Here is a 17159-nt window from a genome sequence, read left to right on the forward strand (position 1 = left end):
ATATATGTGTGTGTGTGTGTGCACAACTCCTATGTTTTCTGTAGTCCTTTCTACTAAAGCAGACAGAACTACATTTTGCCTTATTTGGTCTCGCATGTGACACAGACATTTGTTAATCAATAGAAACAGCTAAAAGTTGGACTAGGTTGCGTTTTTAAAATTCTGGTTGGAACGACATGAATAAGAGTGTGAAAACAAGTTATGCAATCTCATATTTGTACTGGGATAATCAGTTTTTCAGAATTTCAACTAAAAAGAAAACCATGACCCAACAATGACCAACGAGTGGGAACAAACAACTGAGGATTAGGGACACACCGATATTTTTTTTTAAAAGGCCTTAACTTTGAAACAAACTGAAGCAGTAATCTGAGTAACTTACTGTGGAAACTGTGCAATTGCCCTCTGATATACCACAGAGGGACAGACAGAATGTCAGAAGAGGACTACCTCTTTACAAATCTATATTCTGCTCTCAAACCACCTGCAAACACTTGACCAGCAGTTCCTCCATCATTATCGTTGGACTGAGTTCAAATGGTGCCAACACATAAAACTAGCCACGGCCAATTCAAGCCATTTAGCTGCAGTCCAACTACAGTTTAGAGCTGGCTGTGGTCCAACCACCATGCAGGGAGAAACCTTTGGAAAACACTGAGACCTCTGAAGAATGTGACCATGGTCAATGAAACAGAGGGAGAGAGGAAGACCAAAAAAAAAAAAAAAGCAAATACATTATACAGCCCGTGGGCTCTGTCAAGGCAAACTTCCCAGATGCTACAAATGGGTCAAAATGACTGTCTTTTGGCTGCTGCGGTATTACTTCTGAATGTTGCTGTGGCAAAGAGTTTGTCTAGAAATAATAAAAATAACCTGTCAATGGTGAAAGCACAGTGTGACTCCACAAAGAGCAAATTCCTTCAAGGAAATTCTGCAGTGCAGTTGTCTTTTCATTCAAATCTATCTTATTCAAGATTTCAGCAATCTCATGGACTGGTACTCATATAGCACTTTTCTACTCTAACTGAACACTCAAGGACTTTCTACTACGAGCCTCATTTGGTTTATTTTATGTCTAAGCATCTTGCGTACACTCACACTCCAATGAATGCACCGGTGGCAACTCTGGGTTTAACATATTGTTCAGTTCACTTCAACACATAGACTAGAGGAGCCATGGATTGAACACCCAATCTTCTAATTGGTAGAGGGCCCGCTCTAACTCCTGAGCCACGGCTGCCCCACTGTAACATATGCGTTTAAGGAACTGTTGGGTTTCAGGAGATACGTTCTAAAATTTTCAAGTCAAACCTCACTTTAAAATCTGATAATATTTTTTTATTTTAACAATGTCTCAAGGGACTATTCACAAGCAGTTACACATAACCTACAGAGACTTATCACCCAGCAGGTTACTTCATTTACAGAGACTATCAGCAGTTTTGGCTCATTGTGTTCTCATTTCTCATGTCCTCATCATGACTTTATTGTACTGAAGCATGAAGGCGTGACAAGATACTACTCGCTGAGGTTCAGACAGACAAAATTTACAACTCTGAACTAGTTGAACAAACTATGACAGGAAAGTGAATATCACAGTTTTATTTACTGTTTGGCCAGCTCTAAACAGAAGCTTGTGTTGTTCTTATCTCCTGGATATGTAAATGGGCAACTGTAAGTGCCACATCAACTTTATATGGTGATGACACTGTATGTCAATCGGTTTCAGTGTTTCTGAGATCCCTAGTGATGAAATTAACTGGTCTGAATCTCTGTATGTTAATGATCCGTTACTGGGACTGAAATGTAAAGATCCTTCCTAACACAATGGAAAGGCTAAGTTGAGTTTTTAACTTGTACTGTCAACACCGGGAGCAAAAGGCTTTTCTATATTTAAAGCTTCACCATCTATATCTGTAAGTTAGCTAGGTCATTTGTGCATTTAAATGCCAATGCAGTTGTTGTGTCCCTGAAAGCCCTTCCACTTAGACCGAAGACAAAACAGTACTTTGTGTCAATAATCTGCTTAAACTGCAGAAACAAAGAAAACAGTATCTCCATCTTTTATCCTTGGATTACACTTTATCCCTTTGTGAGCACATTACTCTTACAGAGTGCCCACGACACCCGCACGACACAACAGATGAAACGCCAAACAGTCGCCACAAGCATGACACTGCTACTATGCAATGTGATGTCACGATACACGCCCAACACAAACCTCGAAGCTGCAGCACAGACACACCCATTGCAGACACACACACACACTGCCATACCCCACTTCATTCTGTTGGAGAAAAGACAAGTTAAGCCTGAGGGACTTTGCTCTTTGAGGCCTTCACACATTGCTCAGCCGCGAGCTTCTGCAATAGAACAGTTGCTCCTTAATCCTTCCTCTACACAGTTCAGTGGGTCACACAAACGAACCCACTCTGTCTCTCCACTGAGTGGATGTTATTTGTTTTTCCCTTATTTGCATGTATGTATGTATGTATGCTGTTTTACAAATAATATGGAAATGGAAAGGAGAAAAGAAAGGAGAAAAAAAAAAAAAACTAAAGACAAACAGAGAAGATCCAGACCCGCTCAACTGTCTCTGGGTTTTTACTTTGCAGGCTTATCCCCAGGCTCAGTGTTTGACTAAGGTGTGAAGGATTAATACTTGTCATAATGTCAAGCCCAAGCCTGCGCTTATCTTGTGATTCTCTTCATGAAAAGCACGGAGTAAATGTGATCTTAAGGTGTTAAATTATACACAAATAGTTCATACTGTGCAACTAACTAATCAAAACAAAGCCTCACATATGATTGGGTTGCTTAAACCTTTCATTTTAGTCAAACTTGGCCATAAGACATAATCAAAGGCTGATTTTTTATTATCCATTTGCTGTAGATATAACAGTAATTGCACAGCTAGTAATCACTGCACTTAAAGTTTTTCAAAGTCAAGACTTCATTGATTCTTTGTGGCATTTATTTTCAGGTGAACACCTCACCCGGAATCAGTGTTTAAGTCTACTGTTTTTTGTAATAAATAAACTTTTCCGAAGCAATTTCTTGTTTGAAAGGTGTTTTCATTGTTTAGTAAACCCCCATCTGAACACGAATATCATAATGGCAACAAGGGGGGGAAAAAAGTCTGTATCTCTCTCTCTCTCTCTCTCTATATATATATATATATATATAAAGTTGAATCCTACCAGGAGTGATCTCTGAAGTCTGGAGGCACCTTTGCAACTTCAAAGTGCTAACCCGCCTGCCTCTCTCTGTCAGCAGGCACTCGCTCAGAACAGGACTGGGATCAGTTCGCTCCTCCGACGTGTCGCCCGCAACTGTGAAACTTTTTTGAGCGTCTTCTGACTGTAGACAAACCTCTGCGGCAGAAAGGGATGCAGCTTGCCGGCTACTTTTGTCCTACTACTGAGGAAGTTGCTGGTGAGTCACAAGATCCCGCCCCCCCCAAAAAAACATTCCTCCCTCCCTCCGTCTCCGAAGCACTTCAAACGTCTAAGCAGTGGAGGGTACATCCCAGCCGCCCCCTCCGCTTCAGCACAATTACACATTATAACTGAGTTAATATCTTTAACAAGCAAATGCTACATACGAGAAGGTTTGTGGAGAAGGCGCTACTGCTCACAAGCTTCCTTCATTAATTCTGACAAACAGCCAGTTATTAAAGAAATAAAGTAACAAAGTAAAACAAAAAGTAAGTAAAAAAAAAAAAAAAAGTTTGACAGATGAATTTGAAATGATCTGCAAAACTCCCATGCAGTGTTTAGAAATAATACACAGGAGACGTGCCCTGTTACCCTGCCTCTCACTCTGTGACAGCTGGGAGAGACTCCAGCCAGCCCTGCACCCTGACCTGGAAAAATGGATGGATGAATGTATGCATTTAAGAGGGTATAAATGAAGGGACATCCTGGCTTTAGATCGAGTCAAAAATAACAATGACTTGAGCTCTAATGGAGACTTTATATTTCCTTTAGTCTCAATGCTGTGTAAGCATAAACTGGTGAAACTGAACAGCAGCCTTGCTGTGTATTGAGACATTCTCGCTTTGCTGAAACACACAAATCACTTGCTCTTTAAGTGACTTTTGTTGAACTTTGTGTGCAACTGCATTACCAAAAAGGGTAAAGAGCAAACCCAGCTGTTAAATTACACTTCCCTATTTTAAAGTATGGGTCATTTTTCCTGTCCTCATGTTTCACTTCTTGTCATGACTCAACAAGTGGGAGTGACATTTTCTCCTGGATGCAGCTGGCTGCTATTTTGTCACAGACTGAGTGATCCTTGTATCTGAATTTGAGTCATTAAATTGAATTAGTAGGTTCCTAACCCACTAAATACAATACTGTTGGCAGAAGCCCTGCCATGTATGAGAAATAATATTTCTAAGGAGTCATGTCCAGGTCAGCAATCGCCAAACACTTTCTGTGTTTGGGGATTCAACCTTATCTGCAGCAGCTCAAGCAGAACAGGACCAATAACAAATGCTGTGGACTCACACAAAGACTACACTCATAGGAAACTGTGTTGTTATTTAGTGATAACTACTCAAAATGTATAATTGAAGAACTGTGGTGCTAATTTTCAGCCCCATCTTTTTAGTCTGCTAGAGTAGCTTTGTGTTGCAGTCCGCAGTTCAAAGCAATCCATTTGACCTCGTAATGTGCTTTGGTTCCAAATGTGTTTTTGACTACAGTTCATACTTGTAGCAGTACTTCATTTGGAGGACATCAGTATTGTTGGTATTAGATGTTACTACTTGTGGTTATACAGAAGCCCCTCTCACAGATTTTCCCTTTAAGAGTGCTCTGCATGTTTTCAGTAAGGCTGAGACCAGACCCCTAATAGCCAAGTCACCATCAAGCCATATCTATGATTTGATTCAGTAATTAATCTTCTCACATTTTAATGATCTCTCTTCAATATTCAAAGCTTCTATGTGGTTTGTATGAAAGACAGCAAGCTATTCGATGCTTTTATTTCAGGAAGGCCACAATCAAAGGCTGAGTAAATGGTAAATGGACTGGTTTTTATATAGTGCTTTTCTACTCTACTTGAGCACTCAAAGCACTTTATACATCATGCCTCATTCACCCATTCATTTTTTCTACACCTAAGAGCTTTCTATCTAACATTCACGTTCAGCATCTTGGCCAAGGATACTTTGGCATGAAGAATCGAACCAATAACCTTACAATTAGTAGATGGCCCGCTCTACCTCCTAGAGTACAGCCACCAGTAGGAAACGTCATGTCAGAGAGAAGGTGGGATGTAATAATTGTGAAAATGTATATAATGGTACGCCCTTTCTCTTTGCAAGACATTACTCATGTTACACTGCATTTCAAAAAATAGTTTTGCAAACAATAAAAACAGAGCATGTAAGAGAATTTCAAACCTATCCTACTTTCTCACTTCCGTTACACAAAAAAAATGGATTCGTCACTGTGTGATGTGGATGGTTTGACAGTTTTGGAAAAGTGCCAGTGTTTGGGGTGAGAAGGTTTCAGATACTGTTTAGCCGTCTGACAAGACCTTTGGCTGGAGCGCGGTAACATATGAAACTGTTCCACGTGGCTTTAAATGCCGAGCTCTGTATTTAAAGCCACATGGAACAGTTATTGTCCATCCTCAGCTATCTGAGAGCAGCGGGATTCAACTGGCTATTAAAGCAACATTTCTACATTTCTACATTTTCATTTATAGCACATTTCTTACTAGACGTTTGTTTTACTTTCAGGACGTATTTTGAGAAACAGCAACATCACCATCCATCAAAGTACACAAGAACAATGATCACTCAACTAGCTTGACATTCAAAAAATACTTTTCCAAGAAAATCAGTGATCAAAAATATTACAAACTATTTTATCAATTTTTGCTCATTTGATTAGCTTCCTTGGGCATTGCTGTTTCTTGATGGTTTTTGGAAGATTAAAAGAGGATACATAATATTAAGTTAAAGTTAAACGCTCTAACTATGTGACATGTTGTTTTTCGTGGTTCTTTGTGAGCCACACTCATTTGACCCCTCACTTCCACACAACCCCCTAATTATGAATTCTAATTTTATACTCTGAGGCGTGGTCCCATCAGGCTGTGTGAAACAAATTACAGGATTATGAGCCTGTCGATTCATTATGGTAGAAAAAGTCAGAAGAGTCCTTCACTGTTTCTTTCTTTGTAACAAAGTTAACTGTGACCTTTACCGTTTCTGTTTTAGTATTGCAAAACAAGTTAAAGGCTTAATATGAGTCAAATGAATGTAAATTGAACATGAACAGAAATGCACAGTCATCATAATGTCTAAAGTGAATGTGATGCAATGAATTCTGCATTTGTGCTACGCTGGAAATTTGACACTTTTTTCTTGGATGTGTGGTTTTGAAACATCTGAGTGAAATTAACTCTAATGAGCAGCGTGACCCTGAGCACAGGACCAGTGGTGTTATTAAATTGCTAAATGTCCCACTCGAGTGACATGGAAGCATGTCGTGTAACAATTTGTCTGTTTTCACCACAAAAATCAGTGTCTTTGTAGTTTTAGATACAGAAGCACATGGACTGATGTACTATCAAAGATAAGTTCAAAATAATCTATCGCGAGGCCATCAATTAAAAGAAAAACAAAGGAAAAAAGCATTTGATGATATCAGCAATTAGAGCTTATTTACAGAGCACTTCAAGCCCAATCTGAAAACCTACCCTACTCTCTGCACTTTGCTGCCGTGATTGTTTTGAGTGTAAAACCAGTTATGGCACAATATACACTCTCAAAACTCAAGCTGAGAAAATGAGCACCATATCAACACTTAATTGTAGGCAATTTTGTTTTACAAGAGTTTGTGGTTAACTGACTATTGTGAGAATCCCACCCAAGAGTGCACCTATGCTGCAGTTTACTGGGAGCCAGGCATGAAGGAGGAAGGTGTCCTATTACAAGGAAAAACTATGCATGAAATATTGACTGATAGTAACTGTGAGTATCATGTTATTACATTATTAGACTGCATCAATATAATACTTTTAAACTACCTAGTCAATCAGTCATAATATAAATCGGGGGGGGGGGGGGGGGGGGGGGGGGGGGGGGGGGGGGGGGGGGGGGGGGGGGGGTTGTGGGGGTGGGGGGGGGGGTGGGGTTGGGGGGGGGGTGGGAGGGGGGGGGTGGGGGTTGGTGGGGGGGTGGGTGGGGGGGGGGGGGGGGGTGGGGGGGGGGGTTGGGGGGGGTGGGGGGGGTGGTGTCCCACTAGGACGCAATCTCAAAGTAAAGTAGTAGAAAATGCCCTCATTAACACTTTCCACTGCTGACAGCATCAACTTATTCAACCTTTTCGGGAGATGCAAATAAATACTCACACAGGAGAAATTTGTGGCTTGTGCATTTTCGACTGGGCTGGTCAAACGGCCCGCTGCAGATGAAGACCAACCATGGCCAGAGGAGACATACCAAAAGTCCTGAGCTCACCCCAAGTGCAGCAGCCTCACAATATGTCAGCAGTGTTATTTTTATAAGGTCATATTAGAAAACCCAGTGGCTCTGCATCTGCCCCGCAAGGGCATTCCTCCACTGCTGACCATGAACAAACCCACAAGCTCTTGTGCTCCTGTTCTTGCGTCAGGTCGTTACAAGTCCCTGATTTCTAAAGTAGTATTTACCCCTGCAGTGGCTCACCAGGCATTTTACTTGTAATGATAAATACTCACATGAATTAAACAGCACGGAGCCCAGTAAGTCAGAACGCAGACATTAACCCCGTAAATCCTGGCTGCAGTCTGTGTTTGCCTAGTTAAACACGTTAGTGGGTGAGTGGATCAGTCAGGCCTTGGGCTGAAACCTTCACAGGAATCGGCGTGATTAGCCATCGCACTGATAAACACGCCTGTGACATAATGTGGAAAAACTGATCCCATTCAGAGGTCTCATCACCCGCAAGACATTCTGCATGCCAGGCAAATCTCACACATATAAAACAAATTCCTTGCGGTTGGTGAGGAGATAGTGAGCTTCCACTGGGGAAAATGGTCGTTTAGTGGAATATCACTCTGGTTCTCACTGGCTTCGTCTCACATCCACAGAGAGCTGAGAACCTGAGTGAGATTAGGGGACTGGTGGTGTTGTGGCTTCGTCTTTGTCTCATTTCTCCCCCCCAAAATGTCAGGAAGTGGAGAGTTTTTCTCACAGGGAGAAAGGCTGATCCTCATCTTTAGAGTTCCTGAAGCTCTTTTTCCCCCTCTCCCATGAAGAAAGGAAAAAACACAGAAATTCCTCGTGTGTTTATTTCATTTCAAACATGTGAGCTAAATTCACAGTCTCTTAGCTCTATAGCCATAAGAAAAACACATATAAATGTTTTAAGTTTAATTGCATTTCTTTCCCGTTTGGGCATTAATCAAAATAGGGATCTTGAATCCCAACGGAAACACAGTAAATGTTCATGTTGGAGAAACATAAATGTATTACCAATAAGTGTTAATTAAGCTCTCTGGCAAATGCTGGCTGCCATTATAATAACCAAAGCGATTAAGTGTATGAGTAGTGCAGCCAAACACATATTACATTAGCTGCATTATGATGACCCTCCCTTGTTTTAGAGGTGTTTTCTGTGCCAAGCCTGGCTTGTTTACAGTTTGAAAGTGCTTGTACTTGTTGGATAAATAAGATTAACTCCATTTCTCTTTGCAAGTAAGCCTTACGGTGTACTACTGTAGTATTATAGACCTAATATTTAAAACCAAAAGACATATTACAGGGCTCTGGATTTAAATTACATTACATTAGATGAGTTTTTAAAATATATAGTCTATTAGCAAATGTATTAAATAAATGGTTCCTATGTCATTGTTTTCTTTCTTTTTTATCTATGTAGGCACTAATATCTGAATAACTCAATAATATATGCAATGGTCAAAATACTTCATTAGCTGTGAATCTTCTATATTCATAATCTTAAAAGTACTGGGTTATTATCAGGAAATGTGTTTAAAATATTATTTTCACCAGAATGCCCCCGTGTTAATATTAAAAATAGCCTATATATTTACAGTATGTTTTGAAAGCTCAAAGATTAAAAATATATATATTTAAAATGCTTTGCAGAATATCTTCTAAACTGGCCAAATGCTTTATTTGCAAAATTATAGCAGTCAAAAGATTCTTGTAGTCTTCAAAGTTTTTCTCTTCTGCATGTAATTCACAGATCCCTCCAAACTGATTCCTCTTTATAGCACACTGAAGAAGAAAGGTCGCTACACCGAAAATTGTATATGCAACAGTGCCCCCTAGTGTTAATATGCGCATCTACAATAGGCTGCACCAAAATAGCGAGCATTTTAATTTATCGAAAACATGTCTCGTTTTCTTTAAGTAGCAAATTATGAATAAAATACTTTTTTTTAATATGGGAGTATAACTCTTTGCCGAGCTCCAGATTTCCTGACTATGACGATGTTTTCAGCGGGTTCTGAGCTACGAATCTGCGGCAGGGAAATGAAAAACAGCACGCTGTAAAGCCGGCAGGAACCCACGTGTTCATTCACAGGGAAGCACCAAAAACCAGAAGCAGCAGGAGACTTTCAGTGGATGTCTCCGTGTGTGCGGCATAAGCCTTAAATACATCTGCTCTGCTGTTTCTTTCTGCGTTTATACGCTCGGGGTCGTTTTTAAAACATGTCTTCGTTCAGAAAGGCGCTGAAATCTCGACAGAGAAACCACCATGAAAGATCGCAGGTGAGCGTTTCAGTGTTATTGCCGAGCTTGTTAGCCAACTAGCCAAGGCAAAACACGACACTCTGTATGTATGGTTGTGTTTTGTTGTTTTTTACACACACGCAACAGTAGATACTAATATTGAATCTGTCCTGATTGTGTGTATGTGTGTAGCCCGGCTTCAGGAAGCATTTGGGATTGCTGGAGAAGAAAAAAGACTACAAACTTCGTGCAGAGTGAGTCAGTGCAAGTTTGAGCGGCCCTTTTTGTGTTTACATGTTGAAGCTAAAACGGTTAACTTTGCTATTATTGCTTTTATAGTGATTATCACAAGAAACGGAACACGCTCGCTGCTCTGCGGAAGAAAGCTCTGGAGAAGAATCCAGATGAGTTTTACTTCAAGATGATCAGCTCTCCTCTGCAGGTATGAAAACAAGAAGAACTTCCTCGCATCATCGATTCGGGCACTCATGAGTTTTTGTTGAGCTTTTTATTTATATGCTTTATCTTGTGGACTGTTGGCAGGATGGAGTTCACATAAATAAAAAACCCAAGGAGGTGGAGCAGGTGACCGAGGAACAGAAGAAAGTGATGAGGACGCAGGATATCAAATATGTGGAGATGAAAAGGGTTGCAGAAGTTAAGGTAACCTTTAATTTCCACATAATAAATCATGCATGCAGGAGAAAGGGGGGAAAAAACCAACACAGCAAAACTGACTTGGTAATATGCTCACTTCTCACTGAAAAGTTGACCTGGCCAGAACTCATCTCATTGCCTCTAATGCAAATTTGCATTTTCCTGCTCTCTGTTCAGTTTGTGTGGTGTGTACTCCAAAACAAGCTGATTCAGTTCTTCCTGGACAAAAATAAAAAAATTATTTCAGATGCTCACGCATTTTTGATGAATGAACTCTGGATAATTAGAAGAGCATTTTTATCAGGAAAAGCTTCGTGATTTCATCATCTTAGCATAATATACTAGATTTTTGTCTGTTAGACAGTTAGTTGGCTGGTGGCATCATAACATCTTTGAACCAGCAACTACTGTGGTATAGTGCTGTGCAAAAGTCTTGAATCACCCCTCATTTCTTTATATTTTGCTTCCTTGTAATTTTTTGTAACGTGGTCTTGAGCAGTAGTTTGAGTAGTTCTGAGGGTCTTTCAAAGTTTTTCGTTGGACATTGGCTGCTTTTTCACTCATTTTTAGTCCAGTTCTTGTACCTGACCATTTTCAGAGGAATATTTTTTGTTAGGTCAGTGTGGCTTAACAACCCAATGAATCGTTCAAGCATTAAAAAAAGGCACCTAACTAAAGGGAGGAAACCCGTGTTGTCTACACATAACAGACAACTTGGCAAAGAACCGGTTTTTACATGTATCTTCAGGCACTTTGTTACTAGTAGCCTGTTGCAAAAACACATAATTTGTTCCCATTTCTTTAGTTGAATCTATGAAAAACACAGTTTGATAGTATTAAACTATTAGTAAGTAGTATTTTAACAACAAGATGATTCCCAAAAAGCTATTAGCTGAAAACTTGCCATATCTCTACGTGGTGTGCACTGTCTCCTTAAAGAATCTGAGGAAACTGGAAAAGTGTAGGACAAAAGCAGAAGTGGCTTTAAACGTCCCTAGTAAATATTCCACCACAAATAAAGATGTTATGAAGTCCACTTTTACTACAGGGGTGTAGACTCAATAGACCAATAATGTTGCATGCCAGGTTTTCACTATACATTTCATGTGGATGGACATTATCTGGCTAATGGTTGCAGTTTTTGGAGCAGTTGGCATGATTCCTTAGTTGTACATAAAGGTAAATATTGTTTGCTATATAAAGTAGCAGTCAAAAGTCTGGACACCTCCTCGTTCAATGTTTTTCTATTTTTTTCCCCTACATTGTAAATTAATACTAAAGTCATCACATAAGGAATCCTGTAGTAAACTTAAAAGTGTTAAACCAAAATATATTTTATATTTTAGATTCTTCAAAGTCGGCACCTTTTGCTTTGATTACAGCTTTGCACACTCTTGGCATTCTCTCAATCAGCTTCATGAGGTCATCGCCTGAAATGGTTTTCCAGCAGTCTTGAAGGAGTTCCCAGAGGTGCTGAGCACTTGTTGGCTGCTTTGCCTTCACTCTGAGGTCCAGCTCATCCCAAACCTTCTAAATTGGGTTTAGATCAGGTGATTGTGGAGGCCAGGCCATCTGATGCAACACTCCATCACCCTCCTTCTTGGGTCAATTAGCCCTTAGATAGCCTGGAGGTGTGTTTGGGGTCATTGTCCTGTTCCATAACAAATGATGGTCCCACTAACCACAAACGGAATGAGATGGCATGTCTCTGCAGAATGCTGTGGTAGCCATGCTGGTTAAGTGTGCCATGGATTTTGAACAAATCATCAACAGTGTCACCAGCAAAGCACCCCCATACCCTCCATGCTTCATGGTGGGAACTACACATGTAGGAACCATCCACTCACCTTTTCTGCATCTTACAAAGACATAACATTTGGAACCAAAAATCTCAAATTTGGACTCATCAGACCAAAGGACAGATTTCCACTGGAAATCTGAGAGCTTGGGCCAAGAAACTCTTCCTCTTGTTCTTCCTTAGAAGTGTCTTCTTTGCAGCAATTTGACCATAAAGTCCAGATTCACGCAGTCTTCTCTGAACAGTTGATGTTGAGATGTGTGTGCTACTTGAACGCTTTGAAGCATTTAGGTAGGCTCTTATCTGGGGTGCTGTTAACTTGCGGTTTCTGAGGCTGCTAACTCTGATGAACGTATCCAGTGTAACAGAGGACACTCTTGGTCTTCCTTTGCTGGGGCGGTCCTGATGAGAGCCAGTTTCACCATAATGGTTGATGGTCTTTGTGACTGCACTTGAGGATACTTTGAAAGTTCTTGAAATGTCGGATTGACTGACCTTCATTTCTTAATGTAATGATGGACTGTTGTTTTTCTTTACTTAGCTGAGTAGTTCTTGCCATAATATGGATCCAAACATTCCTCAAATAGGGCTATTCACTGTACAGTAAGTTTGGACACACGCACCCATTCATATGAATGTTACTAAGCCAGTAACAAATGAAATCTGCATATGTGAAGAGGAAGGTTTTCTTAGTTATAATTCCATGAAGAATGGTGTGGAAATCCATTATAGCCATTAAATGTTTCAAGGGCTTAGGGCCTACTGCAGTTTCATTCTTAAATGTCATTTATGGTCCATAATACCATTTGGGACGTAGGTACTTAACAGGCCAATGTATCCAGGTTACTGTCACACTAAAAATACAATATTTATAACATGCAAATTGCTCATAATGTTTTCAAATAGCAAGATTTCACAATCTGAAAACATAAAAACTGCCCATTCAGTTTCCAAAAGCTCCACAAGGTAGACCTTGTACTGGAATATAAAAAGGGATGATTCATTTCACAGAAAGTTTTCTACTTCTGTTCTTGAAAAGGTGAGTTTACAGTAATGAATGAAAGGGTTGTGTGGTGGTAGATGTGTCTAGTGGGTAAAGGGCAGTGGCGGCAGCATCTGTATAGATATTATCTCCATCATTTATATCTGTGGTGGTGCCTCAGTCTTTCTCTGTATATGATGTACTTCCAGAAAATTGAGAGGCTGAAAGGAGAGCTCCATCTTCTGGATGCAGAGAGCAAACCAAAAAACAAGCACACGTTTTTTGTGGATTCCAAGAAAGAAGGTAAATATAAGCGTTTGATAGATAATCAGTTTAGCGACTGGTCGGAAATTAAATATTCACCGGCTAAAACTGTTTTAATGTCGTCCACACAAACTGCCCTTTTCCTCTTGTTCTTTCAGTCTTTTGAGGTTACTGAGAAGTTTCAAAATGTCAATGTTTTTTATTTTTCTTCTCAGTGCAGTCATTTAGCCTGGCAGATCACCTCAACACAGCTCCAGAGCTGGTGGACAGAGTGTACAACAGACCAACTCTGGAAACACTGGAAACTAAGAGCATACAGGGAGCTGTAGACCCCCACAGTGTGAAGGTCTGTGGAGATTTGTTTTGTAGTCGCGACATTCTACCTTTGTCATGTCTGTATTTAAAAGCTTAAGGAGACAAAATAATGTTCTGGTCTTCAAAATTCAGCTTTTCAGAATTGTTCATTTGTATTAAGGTGATGTTAATATTATGTTTTTGTACTGGTAGAAACTGGCAAAACAAAGGAAACATCAATACAAGATTCTTTCCCAGAGGATTGACAGAGAAAAGAAAATGTTTGTCATCAGCCAGAAAATCCAGACCCGCAAGGACCTGCAGGTGAGGAGGACGTGGCTCGTGAATGTTTTTGTGTCCATATTTTAAGAATATCTTTAATGCAGTGGTTTTTATGTTTCTCCTATGCTTCAGGATAAGTGCAAGAAAGTGAAGGTAAAGAAGGAGACAACCAGTTCTGCAGCTATTTACAAGTTTGAGGCCAAGAGGAAACGCTGACAAGGGGAAAAAAAAAACTGTTGGGAGGTGATTCTTGGAAGATAATGAACTTCTCCCCCCAAGGAACTGCACAGCAGAGGCAAAGGATAATCTTTCCCTCGTTATTGTTGTACCTATGCAGTTTTGTACATATTTATCAAAAACGTTTAATTTGTTTAAAATAAATATCTAAAGAACTTGTAATTGGTTGTAATTTCTTGACTTGGAGACAACTCACAGTTGAATATCTTTTAGAAAAATGGTTTGTGGATTTTAAGGTGCCTTTGCTCATCAAGAGGAGGACAAGAAGATTAGTGGAGAGCTCTCAGGCTAAAGGAAGCAGAGCAGGGAGAGCTAGTCAGTTAAGCCATATTATATTCTTTTTCCACCACTAGGGGGCATTAGTGTTCTTTATGACTTCCAGTCTGAGGCAACTGGTAAATGGTGATTAGTGCATTTGGTCCCAGAAGTTACTGTAGTGGTTTTCAAACTTGTTTTAGCATACTCCTTATAAGAAGCTGAAGAGGACTCACACCCCACACCTCACAGCTGTCTGTCAGTCATCAAAGCTGAACTGTAGCTAAATAAAGTTATTCATTCAGCTGAGACTGGCTCCATATTGTATCCCCGATGATCCTTGGCCCACAGTTTGAGAACCACTGTGTTACTAGTATAATCTACCATTTACCTTTTGTGTCAGATTGGAGTTATAATATTTCTGACTGATGTGTTACTGTGTTTGGGTGCATCACTAACAGCTCTCTAATTCAGGAAGTGTTAAACAGTGGTGCTGTCCCGTTTGTACAACACAAGAAATCCGTTCTCTTTATTCGGGTTTGAGGACAACTGTGGTAACCCTCCATATTACATAGTTAATGCTTTGTGTTAAGTTGCAAAATGTTGAAATATAACACACCCATGACGTGTTAATAAAGTGCAATTTAGTTCTGGGTAACTGATGTCTTTAACAAGGTTCAATCATTTTGGAAACTTTGATACATTATCTAAAAAAATGAAGTTACATTTGTTTGTTTTTAACATCAACCTAGTGAAGCATTGCTGGACTGCTTTCTGTGGTGGAGGCACAGGCTTGGCTTAGCCTTCAGAGCCTCTGAAGGACACATCTTTGTTGTAGCCCTTGACTTGGGCTGCAGCACACCTCTAACAGGCCCTGTTCACGTGTCGCAGCGGGGTATACGCAGCTGCAGCTAATAAAATTAAAAATGATTTAGATGTCAGTTAGCAAGCATCGATAACAATAACGCTATTGTCAATGCTTGCTCATTAGCTCACTTTAATCAAAATTACCCATTATTAATTTTATTAGCTGCAGCTGTGCTTATGCAACAACACCTCTGTTAAAAGGCCCCCTTGAGAGACAAATTGTTGCAGCTACATCATTTTCTACAGGTAGTTCTCTTTCAGCAAGCTATCGTGATGTGATCCTGCCTAAAGACTGTTTCCGGACATCAGGATATTAAAAGCTAAAATTAAATTAACCAAATAAGTGCTCACATTCAATTGTACAATATATTGATGGTAAAACCTGCCTGTCAAACTCCCCCCAATTAGTCATTGCTCTTCCATTCCTGTCTGGGTGACTGAAGTTGGTTGAGTCCCTGAAATGTAGGGAAGCGCCATAATTTAGGAAAAGCAAGCACGCTTTTAAAAGTTGTTGCATTTTTTTGTGCCTTATTTTGCTATTTCTTTTATGTTGTCTTGTATGTGCATATAATAAGTAATATCAAAAAGTATGTTTGCTTATTTCGAGTAGTTCTTCCAAGAGACTGAATGCCTGATGCTCAAGAACAGTTCACAGTGACCCAGGCTTGATTGATCCTTTTTGTGGCAGCAGCTTCATAAACAGGGCCCATCCATCAGTTTCTCCTGGGAGCCACTGGAGGGGAAGAGGGCAGACAGGGAACCTGGTGAATGTGTCATCAGGCAAAGTAAGAGGCGCAGGAGCTGCAGGAGAGGGACCACGGGCCTTGGCCCAAACCCTGCTAACCGGAGTAAAGGTGAGCCAGTGGCTCAGGATGGGCCAAAACAGGGAAAGAGTTATATCCTGCTTGGTCCAGTTGCACACATTTAGAGCAACAAGCTTGACAAGTTTATCAATAGAATTTATTCTATTAATGTAGATGTTTTCATATACATCTATACATGTATCAAACATCTAGAATGTATAGTTCATTAATAGATGTATTTTACTATTAAAAACAGCATAAACAAGGCTCTTCAGTGTCAGTTCACTGTTTGAGAATTTATCTCAGAATTCTGTTGCACTCAGTCTGAGCGATTTGCATCCTCAGCCAACTCTCCCTCCTCCTTCCTTACGCCTTCCTCTCACCCTCTCTGCCCTCTGTTACTGCGTCACACTCCTGTGAGGGCGTGTGTGTACCAGGACTCTGAGCCTCACTGTCCACAAGCGAAGGGGGTGGAGGTCGTTGAGGAGAGCCCAGGGGTCAAAACACTGTGTGCGCAGTTCCGGGACCCCAATCTCACTATGCGACCCAAGCACAGACGAGCCACTGTTCCTTCTCAAGCTCTTCTTTCATTCTCCTCAGTAACGGGACTCTTATGCAGGGGTGCAGAGGCAGGGCTCAGGGGTGGGCAGCGTTTGACCTTCTGATTTTAAAGATATAGACGGGCATTCCTCTTTTGTCAAAAGCCTCATAATTCATTTGACTTCTCTCACAGGCCATCCTGTCCCCCATAAGCCATCTCTAAAGTTAATGACCCTTGAGGTTTGTTAACAGATAGTCACTTTTGGAATGGGGGGTTGGAAGTGGAGTACTGTGGGGTAGTCACACAGCTGCAGGGTATGACATTGACCCTGATATATAGTAACTGTTCACTGAGAGTGAAAGTGTAGCCTGGTTAAGATGGAGAACAACAAACCTTTCTTCTTTAAGTTCAGTTATCAAATGTATGAAAGATCAAAACTAAAAAGCGACACATTTTAACTGTTTTTTTTTTTTATA

General features: G+C 40.4%; 1 protein-coding gene across 1 annotated transcript; it reads left to right on the top strand.

Moving 5' to 3' along the window:
- Positions 1 to 9543: 9543 nt before the first annotated feature.
- Positions 9544 to 14202, top strand: utp11 (UTP11 small subunit processome component). Its single transcript, XM_030750337.1, has 8 exons — positions 9544 to 9742; positions 9896 to 9957; positions 10043 to 10145; positions 10247 to 10366; positions 13350 to 13443; positions 13620 to 13750; positions 13912 to 14022; positions 14113 to 14202. Exons 1-8 carry the CDS (start codon positions 9683 to 9685, stop codon positions 14194 to 14196), a joined length of 765 nt encoding a protein of 254 aa, XP_030606197.1. The 5' UTR covers positions 9544 to 9682; the 3' UTR covers positions 14197 to 14202.
- The last annotated feature ends 2957 nt before the right edge of the window (positions 14203 to 17159 follow it).

This window comes from Archocentrus centrarchus, chromosome 16 (genome assembly GCF_007364275.1).
Source record: "Archocentrus centrarchus isolate MPI-CPG fArcCen1 chromosome 16, fArcCen1, whole genome shotgun sequence".
Lineage (NCBI taxonomy): Eukaryota > Metazoa > Chordata > Actinopteri > Cichliformes > Cichlidae > Archocentrus > Archocentrus centrarchus.

Bases quoted from the DNA above. Each gene is read 5' to 3' on its own strand.
- utp11 (XM_030750337.1), top strand. From the start codon at position 9,683: ATGTCTTCGTTCAGAAAGGCGCTGAAATCTCGACAGAGAAACCACCAT. The intron at 10,146-10,246 runs GTATGAAAACAA...GACTGTTGGCAG, and splicing joins TGATCAGCTCTCCTCTGCAG to GATGGAGTTCACATAAATAA. The intron at 13,444-13,619 runs GTAAATATAAGC...TTTTCTTCTCAG, and splicing joins TGTGGATTCCAAGAAAGAAG to TGCAGTCATTTAGCCTGGCA.